The sequence below is a fragment of the Oryza glaberrima genome, chromosome 1 (genome assembly GCF_000147395.1).
Source record: "Oryza glaberrima chromosome 1, OglaRS2, whole genome shotgun sequence".
Lineage (NCBI taxonomy): Eukaryota > Viridiplantae > Streptophyta > Magnoliopsida > Poales > Poaceae > Oryza > Oryza glaberrima.
The window spans coordinates 2,684,084-2,700,921 of NC_068326.1; the positions used below are offsets into that span (position 1 = coordinate 2,684,084).

General features: G+C 41.1%; 3 protein-coding genes across 3 annotated transcripts; 1 reads left to right on the forward strand and 2 right to left on the reverse strand.

Moving 5' to 3' along the window:
• Nucleotides 1-339: 339 nt before the first annotated feature.
• LOC127759832 (acyl-coenzyme A oxidase 4, peroxisomal-like) lies at nucleotides 340-6,041 on the reverse strand. The gene is made up of 13 exons (XM_052284051.1): nucleotides 5,904-6,041; nucleotides 5,669-5,779; nucleotides 4,274-4,380; nucleotides 3,900-3,977; nucleotides 2,858-2,981; nucleotides 2,654-2,727; nucleotides 2,493-2,552; nucleotides 1,875-1,984; nucleotides 1,623-1,782; nucleotides 1,450-1,526; nucleotides 1,191-1,362; nucleotides 988-1,080; nucleotides 340-905 (listed from the first exon to the last, which is right to left on the reverse strand). The coding sequence occupies exons 1-13, from the start codon at nucleotides 5,917-5,919 to the stop codon at nucleotides 777-779; spliced, it is 1,311 nt and encodes a 436-aa protein (XP_052140011.1). The 5' UTR covers nucleotides 5,920-6,041; the 3' UTR covers nucleotides 340-776.
• Nucleotides 6,042-10,417: 4,376 nt separating this feature from the next.
• On the reverse strand, nucleotides 10,418-10,809 carry LOC127767120 (em-like protein). Its single transcript, XM_052292352.1, has 2 exons — nucleotides 10,662-10,809; nucleotides 10,418-10,551 (listed from the first exon to the last, which is right to left on the reverse strand). Exons 1-2 carry the CDS (start codon nucleotides 10,807-10,809, stop codon nucleotides 10,418-10,420), a joined length of 282 nt encoding a protein of 93 aa, XP_052148312.1.
• Nucleotides 10,810-14,503: 3,694 nt separating this feature from the next.
• LOC127753755 (putative transcription factor bHLH107) lies at nucleotides 14,504-16,267 on the forward strand. The gene is made up of 3 exons (XM_052279183.1): nucleotides 14,504-14,642; nucleotides 14,764-15,101; nucleotides 15,517-16,267. Exons 2-3 carry the CDS (start codon nucleotides 14,814-14,816, stop codon nucleotides 16,003-16,005), a joined length of 777 nt encoding a protein of 258 aa, XP_052135143.1. The 5' UTR covers nucleotides 14,504-14,642; nucleotides 14,764-14,813; the 3' UTR covers nucleotides 16,006-16,267.
• The last annotated feature ends 571 nt before the right edge of the window (nucleotides 16,268-16,838 follow it).

Below are 16,838 nucleotides of genomic sequence, written 5' to 3' on the forward strand. Positions count from 1 at the left end.
GGATGCATAGCATGAGCTCCAAGCTCTTTGTAAGTTTATTTGAAATGTGTCTGCCTCTCTATTCTAAATAAATCCTGTGTTTTCCCTGTGCTCCATCCAAACGGTTACCTATGTAATTGTAATTTTTTCTGTGCTTTTCATTTCTTAGGATTCAATATGCAGTGACACTCCAACCCTCTTTTTTTTATTATGTTTTGAAAATCATATTTCAAGGAAGTCCTCATTCGTAAAAGTTGTCTTGAATCTTTTAAGCACGTGTAGCAGTGCGCATGCTAGATATACAGAAGTTTCCTGTCTAAAGTCAGAAAATTTACTGACAGAGTAAGGCAAACAATCGAGAAAGGACAATTATTCTCTGGACCCATGCTTGAAACAAACCAAAACAAGAACAGGCAGTGTAGGTTTGAAAGAGGTAAAATTCGACACTACTGTTCTTGACCTTTATTCAGATTTTACAGCGTTCACAAATGTATACAACAGTTAAATGCCAAGACTTGGCATACAGGACGGAGCTTTTATTCATGCTGTCCTCCACCACCGGACACGATTCCAACGAGGTGATTCGGATACGTTAGATATCCTCTCGCACGGCACAGCCTTCTAGCCAGCCAAGATTGACCAGAGAATTTTCCAAGGAGTCTATTTGGTCTGCATCATGCTGCATTAGCCGGCCAATAATCGGTGCATGGGGACCTGATTTTTATTTGCTTCCTGTAGTAGCAATCTGAGAAGAAATTGCAGTGAGCTGTAGCTTTATCCTCTTCGGAAAATGATGGTTATAACCGAGCTTTTGCTAATGCGGCAGGTTTGAAGCTTGCGATCCCAGTTATTTCTCTACCAGTCACCAGGCTGTTGATGTCGTATGTGCCTTCGTATGAGTATATAGGCTCCAGGTCACAGAATGCCTACGGAGATAATAAAAATCATTAATTAAGTATTGAATGATGGCATATGAATATCTCAATATCCTACATGAGGTCTATCTACCTTTGCAACTAGAAAATCAGCCAAAATTCCATTTCCACCCAACAATTCTCGACCGAGAGAAACCACCTCACGAGCCATTCTGGAAGTCCAACCCTAAATGGGAGCGAGGAATCAAAAGTTAAAATCACTGATATATCAAAGGAACACAAAGTTCTAGTTACAGAGGAAGAAAGGCAGCCTTTGCCAGCTAGTATTTCACAAACCTTCCCTAAACTAGCATGCCCTGGTGTCATTTTCCCTGACTCATAAAGCTTGCATAGTCGCCAGCCAACAAGAAGCATCGCTTGGATGTTACCAAGCATTCGCACAAGTTTTTCTTGGTTCAGCTGAAAAGCTACTAGAGGAACTCCAAACTGTTTCCTTTCTTTCAGATACCTATTTCAATTCGTGCAAAAAAGAAGAGTGTGAAAAAGCATATGATGTGGCATATAAATAACCAAAAAATGGTGAACTGGTCCATACCGATGGCAGACATCAAACACCCCCATTGATATACCAATCGGTTGCCATGCCACCATGACACGTGAAATAGCAAGGACCTGTTTGGGCACTCAAAAGTTGGTACCAGGACTGGATTACTCTATGCAACATGTTAATGTATCAGTATAAGCGAAAATGCTATGAAATATCAATACCTTGCTTATATCCTGAAATGAATTGACACCTGGCAGTCGATCTTCCTCAGGGACAAATACTTTATTAAAAACTATATCACCGTTCTGAACCATTCTAAGACCAATTTTGTTCTCAATCTTTGTAGCTTTCAAGCCAGGAGCACCCTTCCTCACAATAAATCTACAAGGAGCCAAATGAATTATTAGATAGCAACACTAGCTGAGTCATTTATGCTTCAATTCCAAAGATCGAATCTAAAGCTGATGGTTTACCCATTTAGTTGTTTTGTATTGGCATTCCTAGCTAATACCACGAGCACATCAGCAAAAGTACTGTTACCAATCCAGCGTTTTTGTCCATCTATGTGCCACCCACCAGGTACCTGTTTCATGATAAGCCACAAAATTTATGCTAAGCACAATTACTTATTTGCTTACCCATCAAAGGTTCATACATCCAAAAAATGTACCAAGAATACTCAATTTTAGATCTGCACAGTATGACAATGAGGTAGCATGATATATTATCCAAATGTGGAGGTGGAATAGGTACTCAGCGGTGAGGCAAGATATCTAATCTGATTTATGCATGGAAGCAGCAGATAAAAGCAGGCTTTGGGTTTCAGTTGCAACAAAGCAACTTTGTTACAGTATCTATCTTGCTCTCCACTTATGTTACTACAAAGCTGGAAACCAAAAGAGTTCAACAAAAAAAATTAAATCCTAATAAAACTGGAAGGAACCAAAAAATATTAGGGTGCTATGGACTATGAGATACCATGCATTGCTGCTCCCCTGCTGCAAGACATGTATATAGAATTGGACAAAAAATATTTGAGATTTTTTATTTAGTAAAAAACATATAATGCTTCAAATCCTCAAGTGCTGAACCTTGGTTGCTGTAGTTATCAAAGAGCTTGCATCGCTTCCATGATTTGGTTCTGTCAATGCCTACAGAAAGGAAATATATTTTAGGTGGATACTATGCGCCATTTACTCATTTGTACGAGTTGCTTACAATCAAAGTGAATATTAGACAATTTTCCACGTACCCAGCAACCAACAGCAGTAAGTTGAGCAAGGGATGGCAAGTACTTCTGCTTCTGAACCTCAGATCCACAAAGAGCTGTTCTTCAGAAAAAAAAAAAAACAGAGAAGAGCAAAAGCATGGTTCAGTAGTAGCACAACCAACTTTGGCAAAGTTTCAAATTAGATTATATGAGATAGTATCAATTAAAAAATCGTAGATGTTTTACCTATTGTGACCATTGCAAGGGAGGAGTGTACTAGAATGAACGTGGAGCAGCTTGCATCTACCCGTGCAATTTCTGCCATAGTAATAGCACTTGCTGTTATTGAAAGTCCTGGGCACCCATATCCCTGTAGTAAGGCACACACACAATGAAGTTGAGAAAATCTGGAGCATTGAAAATCATAAGAAATGTAAAGACAATCATATATCTGGGTAAGCTTCAGCACTCTGGCAAAATTTGTACTTAAATACAGACCTTCTTGACTCACTGGTCTATTACATCTCTGTTCCCATCCCCCCAAATCCATATGAGAGCATCATAGACACAAACACCATTTGTGCATAATGCATGCAATAATTGCACAAACCAATCCAAACTCTAACAACATCAATGTTGCAGGTGGCCAATTTCAATTCAGCAAGGGTGCCAATCTCTTGAATACATTGCACCTAAAGGTACAAGTATCCTATTCTGACTTGCTATATTACTCGCTGTATGCTACAGATTCAATTATAAAGAGTGACTAAGAATTTGGCTTGATTTCTTTATGTAGATACTCCCTCCGTTTCATACTGTAAGACTTTCTAGCATTACCCATATTTCATATATGCCTAGATTCATTAACATCTATATGAATGTGAGCAATGCTAGAAAGTCTTACATTGTAAAACGGAGGAAGTAGAAAATAAGAGCAACCTGATCAACCTTCAAGTTCAAAGAAACACTTTGATTTGAGATTTATCTAGATGACAAAAACAATGGCTTTAAGCTTATAGGGTTTGATCCACAAATACTACCTACTCGGCAACTCATGCGAAAAGGCAATTGAATGTCACAATCTTTACTATTAATTCTTCTTTGAAAACAAGAAGCTTATCTTAGCAAGAGTACTGAAGAAAATCTCGAGTAGATTGTCTAAAAAAATCCCTTACGTAAATTCTCCATTCTTTTCGTGGAACAGATTGAATAGGAACGTGATGCACAAATACTGCTGAACTTAATTTGACTGATCTAAAAGATAACTGCATCATAGAGAAATTGTTACCTTTATTGTGCCTCCAGCTACACCGAGGCTTGAAAGTTTAGGAATGGCATGAAATGGGAACTCTGCTTTCTCCCAGTACTGCAGTAGCAAATTTACGAAATGGTTATGTCATCTTCTAAAGGCAGGTTATTATATGACCAATAAAATTTGTCAAGGGCATATTATCTAGTTAATCAAATTAGAGTAGATTAGTGCTTCTGCGCTCTTACAGGTTTCTGAAAAAGTTTTGTTATGAGCAATATATTGCTAGGTAAAACTTAAAATATAATATAAGATTCCATAAAGGAGGTCAAGTTTACTGTGGTTTACATGATAGGCAAAAACTTCAAGGATGCAATAATGCCAGAAACATACTTGTTTCGGAATTGACATACCGTTGCCATAATGGGTGCAATTTCTTTCTCCATTATAGCCCTGACCTTCTTCCTGATAGACTGCTCTTCAGTGGTGAGTAAATCATCAATCTGATAATAGTCAGATGCTGCAAATGAAGGTGTATATACTCAGATAAAACCGTATGCAACACACACCAAGTACCTTATAATTGGTACACTACAAATTAACTGAGAACACTGAACCTAGGATCCTATATCTAAGTTAGCATTCCTAAAGCAAAAACCAAGGGTTGAATAGCCCAATCCTGAAAATGAAGCAGCAACAGATCGAGAAGCAAGAACACATGAATATAAAGCATTATAAATGTCAAATAAGAACAGCCTGATATGTTTTTTTTTTGCGGGGAAAAACAGCCTGATATGTTGGAAGACAAAAAGAAATGATCAACATACTACTAAGGTCTAAGAATTAAATAAGAGATATGTTGGATATCAAAAGAACGTGATAATACAGTTCCGTTTGTGCATTTTTGGATGCCCATCCAAGGCTCCAATCAATGAGAATGTCTTAAACAGAATATTTCTACATCATGCAGACTTTATATGCTTCTGGAAATAGGTTCTCGCATCATTAACAAATAAATTGTAGTACACCCCAATATTTCTTAATCGCAGGGACCACACGAACATTTATCTTTGATGTTAGAAAAAACTTCACTTCTCTCCATGTGATGTTATTGACTTTTTTTTTTTTTGGGGGGGGGGGGTGTCTGAAAGAACCAACTTGAACCATTTTGCGTAACCTATTAATATATACAGTAATATAATTATAATATTGTAAGTGTTTTGACTGACACATCTAGTAGATTAATATTGTTTTGGGATTCCTGATTTACGATAAGACTTTAGAAAGTTTTGACATTTTTTTGACGCAAAGAAAAGTTTTGACATCATTGTTTTAGCCTTTTATAGGCTAATAAAAGACGAATCGAGGAAATATCAAACTCTACTATTCTAGAACTATCGAGCGAAGTTCGACAGCAGCTGCATTAAGTTGAAAATAAAGCGGCACGCATGACTCCTACATGGCCTAATGACCGTACCTAATAATTGAAGTCAAGTGACGCGCGCAACAAAACCTCCGAATAGTACTGAAGGTACTGAAACTACTAAAACAAAACAATGATAGGAGCGGACAATTATGGCCAAGCAATTCAACAGGATAACCAGGCAAGGCTACGGTCAGATCATCACAATTTTCCCATCTCGCAGCACAAAACCAGCTAATCTCCAGTAACAGTAAGTAATCCGACTAGTAAACATCTTATCAGCATGTTGACCGAAAAATCGATCCTCCCCATCTCGCTTCATTCATGGATCAACAATTCAACACGCACCAAAGGGATGGAGGAACTCAATTTTGTTTTTCCTCACCTGATGGCGGGAAGATGGATGCCGGCGTGGCCTGCGGAAACGCGAGCGAGATATCCAGCGCCGGGAGACCGACCTTGGCGCCATCCTCCTCGCGCCCATCTCCGCCATCTCCTGGAGACCAATCAACCAACCAACAAACCAATTAAATGCGTCGAATCGATCGAATCACCCACCCAAACGCCGCACCAAAATCGAGCCGTTCCCAAACCACGGGAGGAGAGGCGCCACCCCACACCTTGCTTCCCCGCCATACCCGGCGGCCCGGAGGAGGAGGAGGCTTGGAGCTTCGCCTGCGGCGGCGGAGGAGCACGCGGCGGCGAAGCAGGGGAGGAGGAGGAAGGAAGCGAGAGGAGTGGGAAAGAGTAGTAGTAGTGATCTCTCCGACTCTCTCGCTTGCCTTGCAGCTTTATGTACGGCGACACAAATACGTTCTGGTTGGGTGGGCCCCACATGTCATAGGCTGAGAGTAAACCGGATATTTGTGGGGCCCGCATGGTGGAGGACCCCTGCATTTACCGCTCTGCGCCCACGGGAAAGCCCAACTGGTGGCCCACCTGTCAGGGAGACATTACGTGCCGTGCTGGCGTGTTGCTTGGTTCATGGGCCGAGCTCGATTTGGATAGGTTTGCTGACATCGATTTTCTTTTTCTATTTTAAAATCAAGATGAGCCTCGATCAAACATGGAGATAATTTTTATTTGGAAGTAAATTATTTTTAACTTTTTCGTGCGAAATTTTCACATTCTCGTTGTTAAGTTCCAGTTCTGCTCAAGTTTAGTTCTCAAACAATTTTACAAATCACCATGCAAGATGATATGGCTAGTTTACAGAGTTCAATTCAAACGCAAACAATTACTCCCTCCGTCCCAAAAACACATAATTTCGGGTTTGAATTTAGAGTGTATGTCTAGATTCAAGCTCAGAATTGGATTTTTTTAAATAGAGAGAGTAAGACCCAGCTACGCTTTGCAAATTGGTAGTATGGAGTTGTACAAGCTTTTCCCTTTTTTACATGAAGTTGGACAAGTTGCACGAGTATACAAAGATTACTCGTTCGAGTCTCCAGAAAACCGATGCGCCGATGAGTACGTAAGAATGCACGTGGCTGCGTACGTCACAGCCGACGTCAGACACATACGGCGCAGGTGTACGCACGAAACGTATTCACGTGCATATCGCGAATACATATACGCATGTATTTTGTTGCCAAAATAGAATGACACACCAAACATATATCGACTCTGAAATGATCCCCCGACCACCAACATTTTAGCAACCTCTTATCTCCTATAAAAAGCCTCTCTCATTCTCTGTATGCCGCGTCTGGCATCTCCCCTCATGCAGTCGTGCTCGTTTTCGGGAATTCGGCGGTCGGGCCTCCGCCGCTGCCTGCGAGGGGGTTTGAGAAAAAGGACCTGATGCGCACAATGTGATTTGCTGCATCTTCTTACATCTGTTAATCTTTTTTATTTAAAATTTAACAACAAATATATGGGTACTCCCTTCATGGATACTCGCCAACAAAACCCAGGGGATACTTGCAGGCACACGCGACATTCTTGGTGGCCAATGCGGACATGGGCTGTGTTTAGTTGAGCGTAAAGTTTGGATTTTTGTTAAAATTGGAGATGATGTGATTAAGTTACGTGTGTATGACACATTGATGTGATGGAAAAGAACTGAAGTTTGGATCCAAACTTTGTATCTAAACACAGCCATGGGGTGGATAGCCACAACCCGCTTCACCCTGCAACGGTTGACATCAGTTGTGGGACCTATGCTTTAAAAAATTAAGTACCGCTGATGTCAGACATCACACGGTGTAAGTATAGCGTAATTCCTATGTCAAAAGAAATTCAATCCTATATAAATTTTAGTTCTACAGATGAATCTAGATGCACATGTCAAAAGAAATTTAATCCTATATAAATTTCAGTTATACGGATGAATCTAGATAAACATGTGACTTTTTTTTATTACATTGGGAGTACAAAAGAACATAATTTACACATGTATATATGTTTTTTCGCTAAAATAGAAAGACATTAAACATAATCAAACAAATGCGATATTTAAACTCTGCAGCGATCTCCTCTCGACCACTGACATTTTTAGTCACCTTGTCTCCTATAAAATCCTCACCTCTTCATCAACACAAACCACACACATAAAACAAATAAAACAAACCACTTCAAATTGGTCGGAGAAGAAGAGGGCATTCGCGCGTGGGGAAGGCGGCGAGCATGAGGGTGGCGCTGGTGTCCGTGGTGCTCGTGGGCCTGATCCTGGTTTCCACGGCCCACGCCGCGCGGCCCGAGAAGCTGCCTGCCGTCGTCTCCCCCTCCATCGCCCCCGCCGTCGCCGAGGTCGTCGATGCCGCCATCAACGCCGTCGATCTCCTGGGGGTCTCGAAGATGCAGGAGGCCAACCCGTACACTCGCGGCTGCAGCAGGATCAACCGGTGCCGCGGCTGACGGACGCACGCGCGTGCCGTCGTCGTCCGTTCGCGTCGCAATTATACATGTGTATTGAGTATTGATCGACGACGACGATGAGCTAACTGGTGGACGATTGATTTCGCGTGGTGGCGATTGGATCTAATTACCTCTGTGTGTGTACTACTCCTCCGTTCCTCCGATTTTGAATATACTCCACCATTATTAACTTGTTTATTTTTGTTTTACTGTTGGTCTTCAATTCACCTCAATTAACTTATTAACTAAGTGATCAATATATTAAATAAATCTCCTAAAAATTCTGAGAAGAAAGTGACAAATTAATGGACATAGTTTTATGATTCGACTCAGGGAAACGAAAGGGCATTTAGCTTAGTGGTTACAGTGATCTGAGTAGTACCCAAAGGTACTGAGTTTAAATCTTCTATGGAGAGCGAATTTCAAATTGTGTTGTTTACGGGGCTAAGTTCCCTATCTCAATAGGCGTATATATCTGGTTAGATATGGAGGCCGGGTAGAAAATACCCTTCTTTAAAAAAGCAAAAACAATTGGGAGGAGACTTAGGGCTGGTTTGGTTTGAAGCCTAAATTAGACTTACCAATATTTGGAGAGCGAATTTCAGATTGTGTTGTTTGCGGGACTAAGTTCCCTATCTCAATAGCTGTATATATCTGGTTGGATATGAAGGCCGGGTAGAAAATACCCTTCTCTAAAAAAGCAAAAACAATTAGGAGGAGACTTAGGGCTGGTTTGGTTTAAGGCCTAAATTAGACTTACCAATATTTAGCAATTTCAATAGTGTTTAGTGTCTATTTGGTTTGAAGCCAAATTTTGACACGCCTAAGAATGAATTTAGGTTATTTTGGCTTTAATCCAAACACAACTTTGCCTAAAAATGAATTTAGGTTATTTTGGCTTTAATCCAAACACAACTTTACCTTACCAAATTAGGCAAGTTTTGCCAAATTAGTCACGTCAAAACTTGCCTAATCATGTCAAAACTTGCCAAAATTTAGCATGACATTACCAAAATTTAGCATAACAAAATTTAGGAAGACCTGTTTAGGCCACAAACCAAACCAAACCAAACCAACCCAACCCTTAGTAACCACCCGTACTCCCTCCGTTCAAAATTATACTCCTCCTTCCCTAAATATTTAACTACTTTTTAAACATATTTAACCATTCATCTTATTCATTAACCATTCATCTTATTTAAAAACTTTTGTGAAATATATAAAATTATACATGTTTAATCATTCGTCTTATTCAGAAACTTTTATAAAATATATATAAAATTATATGTATACATAAAAGTATATTTAACACTATATTTAACACTGAATCAAATGATTAAACATTCGTCTTATTCAGAAACTTTTTCAGAAACTTTTGTAAAATATATATAAAATTATATGTATACATAAAAGTATATTTAACACTATATTTAACACTGAATCAAATGATAGAAAAAATCAAATGATAAAAAAAAATTAATAATTACTAAACGATGGTCAAACATGTTTTTTTGTAAAATATATATAAAATTATATGTATACATAAAAGTATATTTAACACTATATTTAACACTGAATCAAAATGATAGAAAAAAATCAAATGATAAGAAAAAAAATTAATAATTACTTAGATTTTTTTAATAAAACGAACGGTCAAACATGTTTAGAAAAATCAACGGCATTTAGAAATGATCTAAAATCAACGGCATTTAGAGATGGAGGGAGTACTATGTTTTGTTTTGGGTTTATCGAAGTCAAACAAATTACTTAATTGTTAATTTTGGTTAAATTCATATTATTGTATAAAATATAGGTAGAAAAATAATGGCAAGGAGCCAAGGAAACAATGCCGAAACTGTGTGTCGAGGACATCAACCACTTTTTGTTATTTAACATTGGAGCCTTGGAGGACCAAGCATGGCTACAGACACACAGACAAGTAGCGTACGTAGACGCACAGACAATTACTTTTGTAGCCAAGATGTAGAAAGCAGCAGCTTCGTACATCGATCACAATATACATACACACACACGATAGCTAGATCGACTTGCTAGTAGCTAGGGCAGTACGTGAAGAACACGTACATACATACATACATATGGCTACAATATAATCCCAGGGACCAAAATTTTGTAGCCAGCATAGCTTACACGTCACGTAGAGTAATACTAATACGTACACCTGCCATGCATGCACATGGATACACCAAGGGAAATGCATACACTAGTACACTACTACTACATGAGCAACACAACACGTGCGCTAGTACACGTCTCACTTGCGGCCCAGGTTCTTTTTGGCCTCCTTGAGCATCTTGTCGTCGGGCTCGATGAGCACGGCGCCGGTGTCGTCGTCGGCGCGCTCCTTGCCGGACTCCGTCGTGCGGCTCAGCCCTCCCTTCTTACGCCCTACACACGTATATTATCACACTATTACGCCAATCTTAACACGTCAAATCGATCAGAGCGTGTAAAAGATATAGCACGAAAGAGAGAAGAAACATAAAAAGGCCACTGGCCTTCGGCGAGGCGCTCCTGGGCGTCGAGGCTCTTGCCGCCGGTGCCACTCTTGATGACGGTCTTGCCGTCGTCGCGGGCGCGACGGTCCAGCTCCGCCCGGATCTCCGGGTCCTGCAGCTCCGCCGTCTTCTCCGCCTGCTGCGCCATCGATGCGTTGCTCTACGCTAGCTTCTCTACGTACTAAACCAACCAACGGCTCGTGATATGTATGCTATGGTTTGCGCAGCGAGATGCCTCCGCTTTGCGCTGCTCGACGCTCTACTTATACGGAGGCCGATGTGATGAGCACGACACGCACCACGCCGCGCGCATGCGCCGCTGCTACGTACGTACGTAGCCGCGGCCGTTTAACCGAGGCAGCAGCAGCAGGCGGCGTGGTGGCCATGCGCGGGTGGCACGCGCGCGCGGGGTCAGATCACGGGTAAACACGCGGCGGCCGCGGGGAGGGAACTGGGAAGGGGAGGTGGGTTTCACCGCGCGACGGGTGGCGGTGTCGCCGCTCGCCGTGGTGAAAAGCGAAGCGGAACACGTACGTACCGTGTCTGCCGTCGGCTGATCCGTGGATGCGCGCGAGCGCGACATGTGGGTGCTTAGCCGATGGGCCGTAACGTAAGCCTTTCTCTCTCCATCGGCCTCTCTAGCTGGTGGAAAAAAATCGAAAAAAGAGTCTACGGGCTTGGCTTTTGGGCCGGCCTGGCTGTGTCCAGTTCGTCTTTCGAAAACAGAAAGGCTTAAAAAAAATCTTTCGACACATTTTATTTAGAAATACTTGATTGTTATTTGCTACGGATAAATAGAAAATATCATAATATTTCCTAAGATAAATAAAAGCATATTTTCATCAATATGTTACCAATCCTTTTGCTACCAGCAATACTCACCTCAATTTAATTATATATGATAGATTTAATTGTTTTCTATACTAGAAAAATGCCCGTGCGTTGTAACGGGTGAAAGCTACTTTAATCTTGTTATTGTTATACTGTTTAGCTAAGATGAAATTCACTGTGGGAATTTGTTTGGATATATACTTTTTTAGAAAATTATGAGCTTCAATTAGAAATTTAGGATTTCGATCGCCTCAAGTTAGTATGTTAGTTTTTTTAAAGAGATTTCTTATACGACTCATTCTATATTCCCAAAAGCGAATGAATCTAAATACTGACTCAAATACGGATATGTATTTCCAACAGCAGACGAACTTAAAAACCGACTCATATACGAATGACGTACCAAAGCACCGACAAAAACATCATTAATTTTTATAATAGTAGAGATGTTAAGAAGTTTTGAGGGGTAATGTGTAAAAGTTACAATTAGAGTGGGTCCACATATTCACTAGCACCACCATTAAAGTCTTTTTTAAAGGAGTATATATATTAATCGATTTCCAATCCACTAAATATGTCGACACAGTCGCTCTAACCAAATGAGCAAGCATACTTTTCTTATTTGAATTAAAATTATACCTTACATACACTACAATTACATATGAATTATACTATATTATATCTAGCATATATTTTAAGAAAAAAATTATCGGCATACCTTTTACATACACCCTTGAAAAGTACACTTCAGCAGTGCAGCTTGCATGTGTGCAACAAGCAGGGACAAAATAATCGGGAAAATCATCCGCATGCAACACCTTTACGACCGACAAATAATCAATTTTCCTATGATTTTTTAGTCCAGATATATACTTATTTCTGGAAGGTTTTGCATTGCATTCGTTGAGTCGTCGTAAAAATACTAGTTTGGCATAAAGAGAGAGAAAAGGTATAGCACTAAAGGTGTAACAAAGTGCGTGTCATGGCGAATGAGGTGTGCCATTACCGTCTTGTATATTTTGTCAAAAAGGAGGAATGACTATACCTAGCGCATCCGAAAGGGGGCAGTTTTCATCGGCCCAGAACGTCAAAAGATCCTCTAGAACAAGGTTACATTAGTTCAAAAGCCAGTTTGGCTAAATGCACATGGAACTTGCATACAAGTTACAACTACTCTGAGATATGACCGGCAAGTTTCTCTCTTTCAGGCTTTTAGCTGTGATTTTCCAGTGTCTGGAATTAATTAACAAAACTTCTAGTACTCGTTTTTTTTTCGGATAATATAACACTTTCATAGTCGAATTTATGTTTTACATGTATGGAAGTTTTTGCCTGATGAGAATTTTACCACATGGTCAAAAGGTTTCTCTGACTAGTCTACTGTACGGTATGTTCTGTACGAAAATTTTTTATATAAAGATCGCTTGAAAATATCAAATATATCCATTTGTTAAGTTTGTAATAATTAAAAGTTAATTAATTATGTGTTAATAGCTTTCTCGTTTTACGTGCACTAACTTGGAGAAGTTTCAAACATCATCAGAACATGTTTCCTCATCAAGCGTCACATGTCACCTCACACAGAGATCTCCAAACAATTCGTTCATAAGGTTACTCCTGGGGAGATGTTTTCTTCAGTTATCTCAAAAAGGACAAGAAAGAACACATCAATCATCATAGTGTGGAGTGATTTCAGAATCCAAAAACCCGCCAGCGCAGGCACAAAGGGACGAGTAAATCATGCAATCGATTTGTCGTCTCCCTCTCTCACGAACAGTGCTTATTTGCGGCTTCTTGGGCAGCTTGTCGACCTCCTGGTGATGAACTCCCAAAGTCCCAAGTTTACATGCAAAGCTACCGGAATACTAAGCCAATGAGACCATGAGAGCCATCCCCCAGTTTAATTTCTTGAATCTTTTGAATCTTGGCATCTTTTCTAGCTGTTCTTGAATCTTTTGAATCTTGGCATCTTTTGGATCAATTGTGCATGTCAGATCCTTCTGAAGAGTAGTCTGAATGAAGTATTGGGAATTTGGGACAAAACTGACTAACATTCGACGTTAATTCTGACCTCACATGTTGTCATTGGAAAAATTGGGTAGTGGGACAAGAAGACATAAACACAGCAACCATCAGAAGATAAGTTCGAGTGAACAGTGTTTCTTCTGTGAGTTTCAGATAGGAAAATTGACGCATTCGATGACAGTGTTGAAACTGAATCATATGCATAAGCACAAGACCCGTCAATCATTTCATAAAGGATCCAAAGGCTTCTCTCCTGCGAAGTTGCTTGTTAATTGAGTGTGAAAGAGAGATGTTTTGCTTCAGCTAAAGGCCAAGACTGTCACTGTTGGAGTCTGTACTCCATGAAAACTCATTTAATCGTGTCTCTATCCCTCTGTCTCGTTCGGAAGAAATGCTTGAAACATTAGTCAATGAATTGCATGACTTTTTCTGACGAACTAACCAATTCAAGAAGAGGACTCTTGTGGCCTCCCTGCTGCCTGATATCCATTGTTTTCAGAAGTCCTTGGCCGATCACATGTCCAAAGGGTAATTCATCAAGTTTACGCAACAAGAAAGATATCTTATACCACAGATAATTACTGACAAGTCAGTGCAAACCATTGCTCTTAACACTTCAGTTCTTTGTGTACATCTGTGTACCCTTTTCACCCTGGCAAAGCACAAAATACTTTACACACTATCTGACTGGAGAAAATGGCATTTAGTAATTATTACTAGGGAGTTACCCACGATAAAATTTTCATGATACAGTTATCCTGTCACGACATATTGGTTGGTTACAGTCTGAAATCATCTGAATCCTTATCAGAACAGACTCATAAACCATTTGTCAGACTTTTCCTACACATCCTACTCATGACACACTCATGCATGCCACCTCATCCAGTGGGCCCAGGAGGACAAACCATGCCAATCCAAAGAAGCTTTCTCTTAGTCTTTGTGGGGGACACATGTAAGAAAAAGGGACATGCATATATAGGGTGGTTGGCCAGTAAAAAGTGTAGAACACTTAGCATACCAATTATCATGTACATGAAGTGATCAAATCTCACACACAAGCATATCTCTCGCCCCATTCCACCCTAGAAACGAGATAACAAGACGCTGTTTGCACTAGCTATTGTAAGCTCCATCTCACTTTCACTTCGTTTTCCTTGCTTTGCTGCATCATTTCTTGACAACTGCAGTTGCTCTTGATGCTGTTTCTTCATCTGATCCATCTCATTTTCCCCTGTTACCGCAGTGACAGCCGACAAGAACCAGTAGGTAAAACTCAGTAGGATGCAGGTTTGAATGGCTGAATGCCAACCTCTGCAACTGCAAGAAGGCAAGAAGCTGCAAGAGCTGCAGCCATACGATGGCTGTAATCCTTCAGTGTACAGAGGCCCAATTCTGCTGCCCCGGCAGGCCAACTCGGCGCCGCCGGCCGTGCCGCCGGAGATGTCGTCCTCGTCGGGGTCAGGGAGAAGCGCGACGGAGGCGAGAGCGTTGAAGATCCACAGCGAGGCTGAACGGCGGCGGCGAGAGAGGATCAATGCTCATCTGACCACACTGAGGAGAATGATCCCTGATACTAAGCAGGTTTGTGCATGTTTTTACCTTCAGTTGTGAAGCATTCAGAAAGAAAAAAATATGCATCAGCATCTGAGCCATTTCAGAGAGTTTGCTCGCAGTTCATCAGAGATGTTTCACTTTAAACTTTTTTTTTGTGATCTTGTTAGCTAACATAATTGTTGAAGCTAAAGAAGAGAGAAGTTAGAATCTATTTAAAAAACTGTTTTTCTGTCGTAGTTCGTGTAGAACTTTGATACTTGCAAGAAAGTCGAAACCAAGAAAAAGTCATCTGAAAGAAATCTTCAGGCCCACATTTGTTCACATTTCAACACTCCTTTTCTAATAAGTAGTTTGGAATTCCCTCATAGGACAAATGCTACAAGCCTAGAATGCCATGACTCCTGAACACAAATTTTCTTAAAAAAAATTTTCTGCACTGCAGATGGACAAAGCCACCTTGTTAGCCAGAGTGGTGGACCAAGTGAAGGACCTGAAGAGGAAAGCAAGTGAGATCACACAAAGAACACCTCTCCCTCCAGAGACCAACGAAGTCTCCATCGAATGCTTCACCGGAGACGCCGCCGCCGCCGCCACCGCCGTCGCCGGCAACCACAAGACCTTGTACATCAAGGCTTCCATCAGCTGCGACGACCGGCCGGACCTCATCGCCGGGATCACCCACGCATTCCATGGCCTGAGGCTGAGGATGGTCAGAGCAGAGATGACATCTCTGGGAGGAAGGGTGCAGCATGTGTTCATATTGTGCAGGGAGGAAGGCATTGCAGGTGGTGTGAGCCTCAAGTCTCTGAAGGAGGCTGTCAGGCAGGCACTAGCCAAGGTTGCCTCTCCTGAATTGGTATATGGCAGCAGTCACTTTCAGAGCAAGAGGCAGAGGATCCTGGAGTCACATTGCTCAATTATGTCCATATAGATTTGTTCCTCTTCTGGGGATTTCGATTTTATTTTTCTACTAGCTGAGAATATGTATGAAATGAGAGCTATATAGGCCTGAGAATTGTGTGCCTGAAATTGCTGTGACAGAATTGATGTCTGAACTGTTGCTAGTGCTAGTGGTTGCAATCAACTGACAAGATCATATGGCACAGGGTTTGCATTGTGTATGACTGTGTGTACAGAAATATTCTTCTGGGAAGTCACATGATAAGCTTGACAATTCAGCTTGCGTGTTTGCGTAGAACGACTGACAACGTAACACCTTTTGAATATGGATTGGCTGGCTCATTTTAGAATAGGAACTACCTTGTCTTTAGTTCTGTTTTCGGGGCTAGTTTTTCCTACCCGCCGTATGCAACTTTCAAGCGTGTGCTTACAGACTCTATGATAAATCCATGCCGGAGGAACCGTGGACCGGCACCCCGGCACTAGGGATGCAAGTGGACCGATCCACGAACCTACTTATATGTTGAATAAAGGGTAATCCAAGGATTGGATTTTCACGTCATGACTCGGCTTGCCGCGTCGTAGAGATGTAAGTGGATCAACCCATAAATCCATTTATAGATCAAATTAATAGGTAACCCGCAGGTTACTCACTAATTTTGCCTATAAGCGGGTTGGCCCGCTTGCATCCCTACCCGGTACCCAACGACCAAATTGATAGCAGCCATGACCATCACCCTCGTTGATAGGAAGATGACGAGTTTCTGGCACTCGCATTGGCTCGAAAACAAAGATACCCAAGACAATTGCACCGGCCATCTACGCAGCCTCAAGGCAAAAGAACAGAACAGTCTGCAAGGCCCT